At 30.7% G+C, this 14,024-nt stretch overlaps 1 protein-coding gene across 1 annotated transcript; it reads left to right on the forward strand.

The window, feature by feature from the left end:
• The first annotated feature begins 247 nt into the window (after window positions 1-247).
• Window positions 248-4,903, forward strand: LOC130805085 (ubiquitin-conjugating enzyme E2 28). The gene is made up of 5 exons (XM_057669704.1): window positions 248-581; window positions 740-819; window positions 3,805-3,932; window positions 4,228-4,332; window positions 4,534-4,903. The coding sequence occupies exons 2-5, from the start codon at window positions 750-752 to the stop codon at window positions 4,675-4,677; spliced, it is 447 nt and encodes a 148-aa protein (XP_057525687.1). The 5' UTR covers window positions 248-581; window positions 740-749; the 3' UTR covers window positions 4,678-4,903.
• Window positions 4,904-14,024: the final 9,121 nt, after the last annotated feature.

The raw sequence follows: 14,024 nt of genomic DNA on the forward strand, positions 1-14,024 counted from the left end.
TACTTATAATGTCAAAGTGTTCACTTATAATTTTAATATAATTACTTTTTATAGTGTTTACTTATAACCTTAAAACGATTAATAATATTAAGTAATCAATTAAAGTAATGGGATATTATATGAACTCACTTCTTGGAGAGACGGTCTCATACACGACAAATTATTTTCTTTATAAGTCAAACTAATTAAATATAATCTCTCAAAAAGACCGTATTTGGCAATCTAAAACAAATACTTGTAGCCTACAAGGAAATGCACAGGAATCATACAAGATAAAGAAACTTAGAAAAAGCCACAACCACAAGTGCACGCCCTACAGGCTACAGCTGCAGTTTACGCTACCCCTAATTTTTTTTTTTAATCTATAAAAAATCGATAGGAGAGAGTAAGAAAACGAATCCCCTCAATTTAAAGCAATTCCTGTCTCATCTTTCTTTTTCCTTTCTCTCCTCCGGTGATTGATCGAAAACCCTTTCTCTTCCTTCTTCCCTTCGCAAAATCTCGCAATCTAGTGTTCGTAATTTTGCGCGTTTTCAAGTGAGAGAAAGAGTAAGAGAGAATTTCTTCTCTTCTTCTCTGAGGTAAGATCGATTTTTCATGGATGCTTATTTACTTTTATTCTTTTTTTTTTTTATGAATGTTTTAGAGGATTTTTGGCGGATTTTATGTGTTCATTTTGGTGTGTTTTGAGGGATCTTTGAGATCTGAGTTGATCTGATGCTTTTTTTGTATGTTCTAGTTTCTAAGGGATGGCGTCCAAGAGAATTTTGAAGGAACTCAAAGATCTGCAGAAGGATCCTCCTACTTCTTGTAGCGCTGGTATAGTTTCATTTTTCTCCATTTTAGATTTGTTGAATTGATTTTTTGATTTGTATAGTTTGCTTTCCTGTGGATGAATTTCATTATAGGATGAGGATTTGTGTGGATTGTGATTCTTGACCCTGAATCTTTTTCCGGAAGGTGATTGTGAGGCCTTGGTGATGATTATCGATAGCATTAATTATGCTGAAATGATTCTTTCGTGTGAACTGTTGTGATTTATAGTGTATAATTATAATTATGTTATAAAAGATTATTTTGCGCTAACTGTTTCTTTGATTTGCAGCGAATAATTGTGTTCAAATGATTCTCTGTGTGAAGTGTTCATATGATAGTAGCAGATGTTGAAATGACTAGTTTTGAATTTTTTTTATGGGACCTTGAGGAGGATTGAAAGTATGTTCTTTGAGAATGAAGCATCTTAGGTTTGTTAGAATTTTTGTGTTTATTATAGTTCCTGAGCGCAATCTTCTTCTAAATTTCTCGATAAGTGAACATTTTTTTGAGAAGTTTTAGGATTGTGATGCTTGGAGTGTGACTTCGTATATATAGTGATTGTGAGATGGTTGTATGATTTATGGCATTTATGCATTTAAGATTGAACCTTTGTTCTGTTAAAATGTTTAGTTAGTGTAAAGTTCTTCCCATGATTTCCTGTCTTTTGTAGGACCTGAAGGATTCAAATGATTAGTTAGTTAGTGTAGAGAAACGGTCAGTATTCCAGGTTGTTTGGATTTATTTTCTTATATTTTGCTGATTGAGCAAACCTTTTGGACAAGAAAAGTTGTAACTTTGAGAAGGTTTGGATTATGTTGCTCAATTCAAGATAGTAGCTTGAAGGGCTGGGATTGCCAAGTATGTTTCATTGATGGTATTTGTATTAATTTAAGATTATGATGGAAGATAACATGAATATTTAAAATGGTTTTTTTTTGTGGGTTAATTCTATGTTTGGTTTGTTGTCTTGGCTCTAAAGAAGTTTTCTGACTGGTACTTTGTGCGTTTAGATGGCTTTAAGTAGGTATTGATTTCTATTTTCTTTCTCCTATTTGTGTCCTAACGTAAGAACCATTCAAATGTTATGTAATTGTCATTATTTGATTTTATTTTTCTTGCAAGCATTTGGTAAGATCTTATTAGTTTTGGATCATCTCTATTTTCTTTTAATGTTGTGAGATATTAGCACTAATTGTAAACAATAGGTTTTTGATGATAAATGATAATATAAGAACTTTGAAAACATAGAAAAGATTACTAGCTGATGATGATAGAGGTTAAAGGTTTGGGGGTTGTGGATATGTTTGTTAACATGAGTTTCTATTACTTACACTGTCAGCGTTTGGATTCTTTTTTTGAGGCACCGGTAGTGATATAGCATGGATGGTAGTTATACTGTTTTCTGTTGGTCAATTTGGTGTCAGGGTTTCTTTTAATAAAAGTAGTCAAGAGTGTGTAGTTTGTTGATTTTTTCTTTGCATACTCTAGCAAAAATTTTATTCTATGTTTGCGTGAATGCACACTGGGATTTTTGTAATTAGTGTTACATTCTTAGATGTTGTAGTTTTTTTTAAAATAACAGAAATTTCAACAGGAGTTAATGTTGCCTTCTTTGACCAGGGGAATCTTCAATGTTTGCTATTCTATTTTTTGCTTCATGTGGCGTGGAATTTCTTGTGCCTCATGGAGGCCCTCTATCTGACTAGAGTTCCTTTGATTAGCTTGTTTTGAAAGTCTCTTTTTGTTTGTGAAAACTCGTTCAAATATTTTAGCTTTTATGCTTTGATAAATTAGTGCGCTCAAGGCTCTTTTGAAAATTTTCGTAGTATCCTCTTTGAGTTATCTTCAAAAGGTTAATCTATTGATGATTTTTTTCCTCGTGCTCTTTAAATTTATCTTTGCCAAAGCAAACTAAACCATTATTTTTTGGTTCATTTCGGGCCTGATTTTCGAAATACAATTTGTTTGGTTGCTGTGTTCCTTTTGGTCATCTCAAATATTTCAAACACATGTTTTGGATTGCATCCATCCCTGGCCTCTTGTATCAGTACTTAAATTTTCAAATTATCCCCCTTTTTCGATGAGCTTTGAGTTCCTCGAATTTCTGCCACAAAGTTCTCTTGCGGACCAATGGTATTTGGACCTACCATTGTCATATCCTGCACAGCACGGTGGCTGTTTTTGGTCTCAAGACTGCTGATGGGTGGCCTATGACAAGATATCAGGGTTCCAGCTCAACGGTGCTTACCTTCCTCTATGTCTTGGTTCTTAGGTACACTAATGAAGCTCGTAGTTGAGGAGATAATAGATGTATGAGCGGTCTGTGAAAGATGGATTTGAACTATTTTATAATGCAATCGTGCTTGTGTCATAAATTACAACTACAGTGTAAGTTATTTTAATAATACATTGTTATTGCTAGACTTCCCATAAACAATATAACTACAACAAGAATTATAACTTGTTTTTTGCCTGCTGTTTTTCTGGGGTGAAGCAAGAATAAGTAGAGAGAGGGACTACTGTTGTCTAAGAATTTCATCCAGGACTAGCAAATTGTCGTGTTGTCCAATATTTTTTTTTAAATATGATTGTGTTGTTTTGTCTTTTTGTTAGCTCATTTCTATTAAACCATGAAAAATTTGGACAATCTCATTGGATTGTGGCAAGAATATGCTAATAAAATTTGATGTCTCTAAGATGAGAGTATGATTTATTTTTGACATCATAAAAGGATTTCATTATAAAAAATATTAAGTTAACGTAGAAACTCGTTATTGTCTGTGGTTAAGGCTTTAGAATCTGAACTTTAGGAGTCTTTGTGTTTTGTATTGCATTCAAGCTTTGCAATCGAGTTCCTTGTAATTTTTTATGAAGTACGAGGTCTTTAATTGTTTCAGTAATATTGTTGGCTTCATAATCCTTTTCTTTCCTTCAGAATTTTTTAAGCAATGATCTGATATTTATTATATATAATTCTTTCCTTCTCAGGCCCCGTGGGTGAAGATATGTTCCATTGGCAAGCAACCATCATGGGTCCTCCAGACAGTCCTTATGCTGGGGGTGTTTTCCTTGTTACCATTCACTTCCCCCCAGACTATCCATTCAAACCCCCAAAGGTAATTTAACATATGTCTGTACTACCTTTGATGCAAAAGAAGTGTAATATATCTAGTTTCATAATTATAGGGTATTTTTTAGTTGACATCACACTTCTCTTTGTACACTAGCTGTCGACTCTGTAAGATATTACCCTTTTTATTCGCTGAAAGTAATTTTCATTTCTCAATGATACAATGCTTCAGTTGCTGGCACCTTCAACTATTTAGTGCTTGCAAGTTGCATCTAGTCATTGGGTGACTTGAGTTTATATACCCTCTATGAAACTAATTCATATTTGGCAATTTGCTGCAGGTAGCCTTTAGGACAAAGGTTTTTCACCCGAACATCAACAGCAATGGAAGCATATGCCTTGACATTTTGAAGGAGCAATGGAGTCCTGCGCTCACAATTTCAAAGGTTTGGATCCAATATGCTTTACTAATCTTTGATGCGTTAAGAACATGATTCTTATGTTTGTTTATTTGAGATTGTTCTAGGACCATCAGTTTAAATGATGAATAGAAAATATTATGTTGGTACATCGATCTTGCTGGTAAGATCTGTTGAACAAAAGTAATATATTGATTTCTTAGTGTCTTGAACTTTACTTGTGAACAGGTCTTGCTCTCCATCTGCTCACTGTTGACAGATCCGAATCCCGATGATCCCCTTGTCCCTGAGATTGCTCACATGTACAAGACCGATAGGGCAAAATATGAGAGCACCGCAAGGAGCTGGACTCAGAAGTATGCTATGGGCTAAAGACGTATCATGTCAGTTGGAAGGGATAGGAGGCAGCATTGGCTTCTAAGCTTGTGATCGTTGTGTTCTTCCTAAGTATTTCATTATGTCGCAAAAAGAGAACTTATATGTGCCCTTTATGTTTGTATGGACAAAACTAAATCTTCAAGCTGTGAAATATGACTGATTTGGCCCTTATTAGCCCTAATTTCTCTCGATATCCTTGATTCGGATATTGAGTTATCAATTACTTGTTCCTGTCTTCGTGCTTTCACTGCATTAAGAAGCTCGGTAAATTGATTTGAAACATAGACGCTTGTCTTGACAATCCAGCCATTTCATCTAATGCTCTCAAATAGGTGATTTTAACAGAAAAATATAGTTGATAGTTATTTCACTGTTAATATACAAATAAAATATATTTATTGGTGAATTTAGTTTTATTATTTATTGATATTTATTAGTTGTAGATTATTTATCAACTGGGGTAGATGAAGTAACCATATTGTTATGAGAAGAGTTTATAAAATTAGTCTATTTTCCTAATTAATAAGTTTAAAATTATAAGTGATTAATTAAATATTAATTGTACACAGGCCAACTTAATAATAAGTGTCCCATAATAAAATTGTGTCATAAATAATTTGTATAATAAAATTGTGTCATAAATAATTTGTTGTATTAACTAAAAGAGCGACCATATATTTATCATTGAAGTAGCATGCTTAAATCTTAGACACGTCTAACATTGATGGCTCTTGTAAACAAACGTATAAAAAAAAAAGAAAGTTAATATATGTAAAACACATGCTTTTATAAACAAAGTCCAAAATAAATAAAAAAAAATAAAACAAAGAAACAATTGTTAATCTTTCCTTTACTTCACAAATGACATAGCTAACAATATGGAGTTCATTATTTCACGTCATTCTTTTTTATCATTCACTTACTTAGTAAATCTAATCTAAATATAAAAAGTGTGTAAAGCCTTAATACTGTTCATCATTTGTGATGAACAGTACATTTGCCACGTCACTTCACTGATTCCTTTTCTGCCTCATTTCACATTTTCTCTTCTCACTTCACTCATTTACCTTTCTATTTCTTCCCTTTCCTCCATGGATGAACATCTCTATCTCTAATCTTACAAACTTGTTGAAGCCTTCCACCTTCAGACCCTCTCTTCTGTTCTTGGCAGGTATTCTTTTTCTTTTTTTTCATTTTTTATTTTTTTTATTCCGATTTTATTTATTCATGGCTAATTACTTGATTTTCATCTGGATTTGTAAGTTCTTCTTTTCTGGGTAGGTTTGTAAAATTGTTATCTGGGTATTTCGATTTATGGCTATTTAATAGATCCCTCTTCTGGATTTGTAAACTTCATCTTAATTGGTAGAAACCCACAAAAACTTCAAACTACATCAAATGAAATTAGGGCTAAATTTGGTAAGGAAAAATCCAAGATTAAGATTATAAATTAGTGGGGGAGAGATTGAATTTAAACTTAGTAAAGGAATTGAAGATTTGGATGTTGGGATTTTGATTAATAATATTGGGTTGTCTTCAGAAGGTTCTAGATTCTTCCATGAAATTGGTTTACAAGGGATGCTTGATTTGGTTAATGTGAATATTGGGAGTGTAAATTGGGTTACTAAAGTTGTTCTTCCAGGTATGTTGAAGAGGAAGAAAGGTGCTATTGTTAATATTGGTTTTGGATGTTAATTGATTATCGTTTTCTTTGTTCTATCAGGTATTAAATTTGCTTTGTTCTAATCCGCACCTCCAAACAAAGAAGATGACCATCCAAGTACGTTAATTTTAATTATCTTTGAATTTGTTTATCTCTTTTGAGTTTATGTTTTCTTTGCTCTATTTCATTCTTGATTTTCTTGTTGTCTGAGATGCATTGTAGCTTAATTTCGTCAAAATCTCAGTATTCAAATGATTATGTATTTCATGATGTTTATTTTATAATGAATTAGATACCATGAGAATCAAAGAATTGGGATATTAAGGAGAAAAAGATCAATTTAGTGGGTATTTTTCTAGGTTTGAGATAAGGATGGAATTGAATTACCTCAATATTTAATTCATGTATGAAAAAATTGTAAATTTGAATAAGTTTGAAAGCAACCTGATGAAATGTTATTCTGGGTTACTTGCGCAATTGTATATAGGTGACTGTTATGTGAATTTGCCTCTTAATAAGAAAGATATAAGCTTAGTGCTTTACGCATTCCATAATACTTGCAAGTTTACTGAATTTCCCTAATTTTAATGTTATATTTTAGGTGAAGATGACAAAGAAAAAAGATTAGGTTTGCATTTGGATGTATTTGGAATGTAGATTGTCCATTTCAGTTGTACTTTATTGTAACCAAACTTCAGCATGTCTTCTTTCAAACACAAAGTGATAGCTGATGGTTTGTAATGAGCCTTATTAATGTGACATTTGCATTAAGATAATTTTTTTGACAGAATTTTGATTTGTTTTGAATCTGGGTGGTTTTAGTTGTAGCTTTGAGCGCGGAAGATAGGGCTCGCCATGTTAATGCGCTAAAGGTAGGGTTTATACTGGTTTTGTTTTTAATTTAGGGAATAATTTGGGTATATGAAGTGGTTTGATTTATTTGATTGTTTGGTTTTAATTTTAATTAGTAATGCTTGGGAAGAACATTCACTGCAATTTTCATTGACAAATTCTGCATTTTGAAAATGAACATCCACTGAGGAAGAAAAGAAAATGAAAATGATGGAAAATAAGGTAATTTTTCTAACCTACTTAATATTGTTATTCAGTATTTAGTTTTTGCTTTGAATTTATTGAATTTCTTTGAGTGCTTATTGTGTCATCAATGCTTAAATTTGATTTCTGATCTTAACTATGTCCAACACAAGAGCTTTTGGAGAAGCCCTTTATTTATTTGAGTCGATAGCAAAGACACTTCTACTCAGGCAGAAAGCATATGGCTTCATATGCGTTGCGTGTGTAGAAATTGAAGACGTTGGTGCAAACTACCATAAGATTTTCAAGAGTTCTGCCATTTATGCATGGACTACAATTCCTACATCCAAGGCATGTTCTATCACTCCTTATTTCTTAAGCACACTTAAAACTAATGCATTGTGAAATTACAAATTGTAGTTTAGATGGTAGTTAGTTTGTTGTGACAAACTCCTCTATTTCTGCTTCTTTCCCTTTCATGTATTTAGTAATTTTATCTCAATGAATTTATAATTTTGATTTGTGTGTTTTGCCATATTTTGATTAATTTTGCATTTGATTGAGTCTTTGAAAGATTGGAATTTTTTTACTAAATTTGTGAGAATTTGTTTTATTTTTAGCTAAATATTTTATCTTTATCTCTATACTTAATAGTTTGTTTTCCACCATCAGATAAGAAACAAAAGTTAAGGGAGCAAAGAGCATCCTTTCATCTAAGGGAAACAACCCCTGTTGAGATGTGGTGCTCCATTATGGATTGGAAGCCAAGTTGTGTTCAGATTATAGAAAATCATGATGTAGCTTTGAAAACAGCTTATCATGTTGGATGTTTCTAAGACTAAGATCTTCTTGCTGGGAATAACTTCTCTCGTATATCATTTTAGATGTGGGAAATTTGTTTGTTCGTGTGTCTGACTGTTAATAGAAATTTTTAAAATAAAATTACAGAATTCAATAGTATAACTTGGGGGACCGTGTGCGTAACACGCTAAAATACGTGCAATTACTTTGCTTCCCTAACCCTTAATTTGGTTATAAATGCCCAGGGCTCCCAAATCAAGACATTGCTTTGCTTAGAAGCCTAAGAACACACCCTTTGAACACTAATAAAATTTCAAGCTTAAAATATAAAAATAGTAATATTTGCATGTAATAGGCTCAATTTTGGCAAAAATAAATTATTTAAATCGAATTTCATATTTTGTATTTGCTGGGACGAAATGTAAACATAATTTTTAACCAACAATCAAATGTGGCACTATAATTGTTCACTAATTAAAAAAAAAAAGACAATCATAGGTTGAACTCCACTTTGTAAAAACGAGAGTTCGAGACAATATTTTAATAGAAAATTGCATGTACGGTTTGAACTCCGGTCAAAAATAGTTTATCAGGTTGAACATCAAATATTGTGTTCATTGGGATGGCTTTAAACATAGTTTTTATCCAACTGTCACATTTATAATTATGTTAAAAAAGGGTGTCACATGTACAACCACACTAATTAGAAGGTCATGTGTACATCCACGTCAGCAAGTAACATAATGTAAAGGTCACTAAAAGGTAAAAAACTTGTTGGATTAAAATTGTATTCAAATTTTGTCGGAACGAACACAATATTTAAAATGAAACCTAATAAATTATTTATGATCACAAGTAATTTTTCTATTTCCTGCTTGATAGTTGATACCTTATCCTTATGTAGGAATAAGAACATCATGCACTCAAAAAATAATGTCTGCTAAAGACCTCAGACAATGCTTTACTTTCGGGCCTACTGCAAAGAGCTGGTAAACCCCAATGGCTTGACTTGTATATGGTGATACAAATTTATTAAAAATATTATGATAACTTTCTCAGCCCGTTAGATTATTGGTATTAAATAGTGGTAATGAGAATGATTTGTAGTGTAAATTTTCGTGATATGTATCATATCATTCTCATAGTAATGATACTTTGATCATATATATTTTTTTTCGTTCCTAATTTTTCATAACCCTCTATGACTACATTTTAAATGGTAATGCATTGAAATTAATTTTGTGAAGAAAATAAGATTATTGAAGGACAACAAGCATTATCATTAAATTTGTCAAGATATGTTCTTACTAAAACTACACTAACTTTACATTACCATTCTCACCATATAATAACGACTACCAAACTGGTCCTTTGAAACCTAGGACATATACTAGGCTACTAGCAAGATAAAGACTAATCCATAACCTAATGAACATCACGTATACAATCTATTGTTTAGGGTCATATGATTCGCTAATCTCCTTATAAAGCAAATTGAAAAACTAAATATGGTGGATTTTCATTTTAAATGAATAATAAATATAAAAAGTAAATTAGCTATCAAATTATTTAATGACGAGTGAGCTGCCAAATGTTTTTCAATATGACTTTTTCACTTTTACAACAATGATGTTTCAAGATTTGAAATTTCCATAGTTTTGAGAAAAAAATATAGTAGTATTGATATAAGTAAGATAATTCTTGATGCAAAAGCCCAATGGAATAATTGAGCCCAAAATAACCTTTGCTAAATTTAGTCCATGGCCCAAAAGCTCTTGAGTCATCAATTGTTGGGGCTTTCAAGTTTCAACCCATTGTCAATGAATTTTATGGAGATTGTGTTTTAGTGTTTAACGAAATTACAAATTTTTATATGAGATGTTTTCACCGTAATACGTGTTTTATACATACATGAGTTAAATAGTTTAACAATATAAATTATTAGGAGTAGCTCTCTATGCTCACATTTTTGCTCATGATTAAAAGTTAAAAAGCTTAGTTAGAATTTAGTAATTATAGATAATCTAATTCAATCTAACCACTACATTTTGTTCTTCAAGCCTCAATTTTAAGATTTTGGTTCATAACTTTTTTATTTTGTATTAACTATGAAAAACAAGATAAATGAATTAAGTTTTAAGTTACAAATACTGATTTGACTTGAAAATAACTTGTATTATTAAATGGATTATATAGGTATTTTTCATGTATAAAGATTTGACCTTAACCCAAACCCACTTATTTTAAATCAAGTTCAGATAGAGTTAGCAGGTTGGATCAACTTTTATAAAACCTAATCTTAACCTATTACATTTATCATCCACTTACTTTTTATCAAATTCTTCTCAAACCATATTTTTGATTTAACAAAATAAATTAACCCAAAGTCCCAAACTCATTTTTAAAGGCCAAATATATATTTTAGTTAATTTTTTCTAAACATATTTTGGTTGATTTATCTAGAACTCTAGATTCTTGCAGTATAGACTTAAAATACAAAAATATCATACAAAGTTAGAATAAAAATAATTTAAGGTGCAGAATTTTGAATTACCAAGACAACGATAGTGCTATTGCACGTCCTGTAAAAAAGGCCCACCTAAAATGATTTTTACTATAAGAAAGTCAAAATTTTCAGCTCCATTTATGGCAAATCTTACTACTTATATACTACTGCATAAATCTGTAAAAAAAATAAATTTGAGATGCCGTTTGCTACTTCTGAGAGGCACTGAATGTTCTGAAAAATAAATGCTACTCCTTTCCTCACCATAAATTTGTTATGTAAAAAATACCACTAACGGGTGTTGCTTATAATAATTTTTTAAGTCCTAAGCGAAAAGTAAAAAAGGGTCCTCATATAATTAAAGTTTTGGTCATTTTTTCTCCAACTATGTATTTCAGTAGTAATACGGTTTACTGAAAAACCTAATGCTACAAGTTGGATCCTTGCTAAAAGCTACTACTTATGCAAATGCTGATTTTTAATTATAAAGATTAACTCAATTTGGTTTCCTAAATGAGTTGGGCCCTAGGCTGGTGCACCTCAAAACTACCCTCAGGAACAGCCCTGTCACTGACAGTAGCAAAAATAATGAAACGGAAATAGATATGTTTCAAACTCATTTTCTAGTTTTCGTCTACACATTTAATTTATCATCATCTACGCTTATATAAATCCTATAATAACATCACTATAGTTCCTTTTGGTATTTTCGGGACATGGAGGTGTTTATCCGTGTAATTGGGTTGATTTCGAATTACGTGTTTTGAGTTGGTTTAAAATTTAATTTTGTGTTCACATAATTTTTTACATAATTTTAAATTCATTTGAAAATAGGATCAAATCAAGTATGGTTATAAGGTTGGGTAAACATCTGATCATTGGGTTTGTTTTGAACACCTCGTACTCATAAAAAATGTTAGGAAGACGGGAGAGTAATTGTGACTATGTGAGGGAGTATTTAAGAGTTCTCAAACACAGTCTAATATTATTTGTTGTCGATAGTAATATAAATGATATGAAAGTACAAAATATTTTTAAACTTCAACTATCAATTAATATTTTATTTGAATTAGTTTTTTAATATTACAATATATAATAATTGCACTGTCATATATATATATATATATATATATATATATATATATATATATATGAGATTTTTTTTGTAAAGGAAAATTTGGGACGACTCTTTTAGTATGCCAATGCAAGTTAATAGTAAAGACTAATGTCATTGTTATCTTTGCTCAAAACACTAGGCAAATAATTGTGACTTGAATCTCAACGAACAAGTTGGTAAAACAAAGAATTTTTATGTTGAATTAAATAACAGAATAAATTAAGTTTTATTGAGTATCTATGAGAATATTCAAGTTGATATTCTGCAAAAGGCATTATATAAATTTGCTCGTTTTTGCATGTTCTAATTATATATATGTTTTGAAAAAATGAATCTTCTCTCTATTCGAAAGTATGTACCACTTTTACGGATAACGTTTTTGAATCGATTTTTACTTATTATGTTCTTTCTCTTAATTTACTACATAATAAAAATATAATATAAGTGGTCTAGATTCTATTTTTATGATGATACATTTCTTAATGCCTACTCCATTGTGTAATTATCTTTCACATTTCAAAGTATGCTGTTGAATAAGAGAGTTAGATGAAAATTAGACTCAAGATTTACTTATAAAAAATTATACTTATTTTAATTGAGATAAAATCTGATATCTACCTAATTATCTTAATTCGTAATTATTGTTGTATATCATTGATTATGGCTCTTCTTGTGTGACAAGAAATGTTCATTGTTATATCTTGTGGTTTAATTTGTTGTCTATAGGTGAAGTTTGTTATTGTAAGAGGAAATTTGTAAACTTTGCCATCAAATTCAATGGCTAACCATTAGAAAATTAATCAATTTTCATATGCATGATTAGATGTTCCCAGCAATATTAAAAAGTATATTTAAATTTTATCGAGTTGCAATCAGATCTACTTTTCTATATGGAATATAATGCTACATAGTAAGAAGATAATTAATTAAGCATAAGATGAAAATAGCATGGATGCGTATGCTGAGCTGAATGTGCGGACATAAAAGGCTAGATAGAATAAAGAGCCTAGAGTTGAGAGAGGCTAAAAAGTGGCCTTATTATCGGCAAAAAATGCACAAAATAGGTTGAGGTGGCTTTGACCTATGAGGAGAAAGACTGCTGACGCGTTCATGACGACATTAGAAACTCTCATAGTGGAGGGGTAGTAAAAGATGAGGCGGACCCAAGAGGACGTAGGAGATTATTATGCACTTGCAGGAACTGCACTTCTCGGTGCACCTAACTAGAGATAGGTGGAGACAACATATAAAAGAGTATGCCAAAGGAGAAGCTAAGGTTCTTCTTTTTAGATTTTGTTTTTGCTAAATATTAATTGATTATGTAGTCGGCTCTAATATTTTAGGATTAAGACATTGTTGTTGTAATTGTGAATATTGGAATAATGTATTATATAGAGGATAAATATAAAAAAATGAAAATATATAATTTGAAATTTAGTTCAGAAAAATATCTAAGTTGTGCCATATATATATATATATATATATGGATACAACGAAAGACATGATGATATCTTGTAATTTATTCTTTTTGCTTTGAGCTAATAATAATAAGACTAAAAAATGAGCAAGCATACATAGGATCCTTCATATATGGATTTACAAAGATTTGTTAATTCTAGTGACCCATAAAATAGTACCGACCGACTAAATACAATGCTATTAAGTAGTTTAGGATTCAAACTTTAGTTGTTAATAGCACGGTGGAAGTCAAAAATTTAAGTTATAAGGGGTCAAATTATCAGTATATTAGTAATTTATGTATTATGTAAAACTAGTTAAATTATGAAAATTTTAAAATCACATATAGTGAAATGAACTTGTTTTATAGTAAAAATTATTTTTAACAAATGGAGTGAAAGTTTTCCTATAATTATCCCTTTTGAAAAAAAAACTAAGTGTTTTTTACTCTAAATTTTTGTCTACTAAGTCTAAAAAAACGCTATCAAAATTAAGATAGCAAAAATTTAAACACATATTTAAAAGGATGAATGTGAAATTACGAAAGATAAGGAGGTATTGACATTATAATATAAATTTATTAGTCTATTAAAAAATAATTGTTCAAATTTGATTTGATCACTTAACCTTAGATTACAAATATGTTGCCCCGACCATTGAACTATAGTAATTTTTTGTTATATTTATGCAATCTTTAAATTATGTATCATATTAATAATGGGCCAAAGCTAAAATTACGACAAAGGACCGCATTTTCAACA

This window comes from Amaranthus tricolor, chromosome 2 (assembly GCF_026212465.1).
Source record: "Amaranthus tricolor cultivar Red isolate AtriRed21 chromosome 2, ASM2621246v1, whole genome shotgun sequence".
NCBI lineage: Eukaryota > Viridiplantae > Streptophyta > Magnoliopsida > Caryophyllales > Amaranthaceae > Amaranthus > Amaranthus tricolor.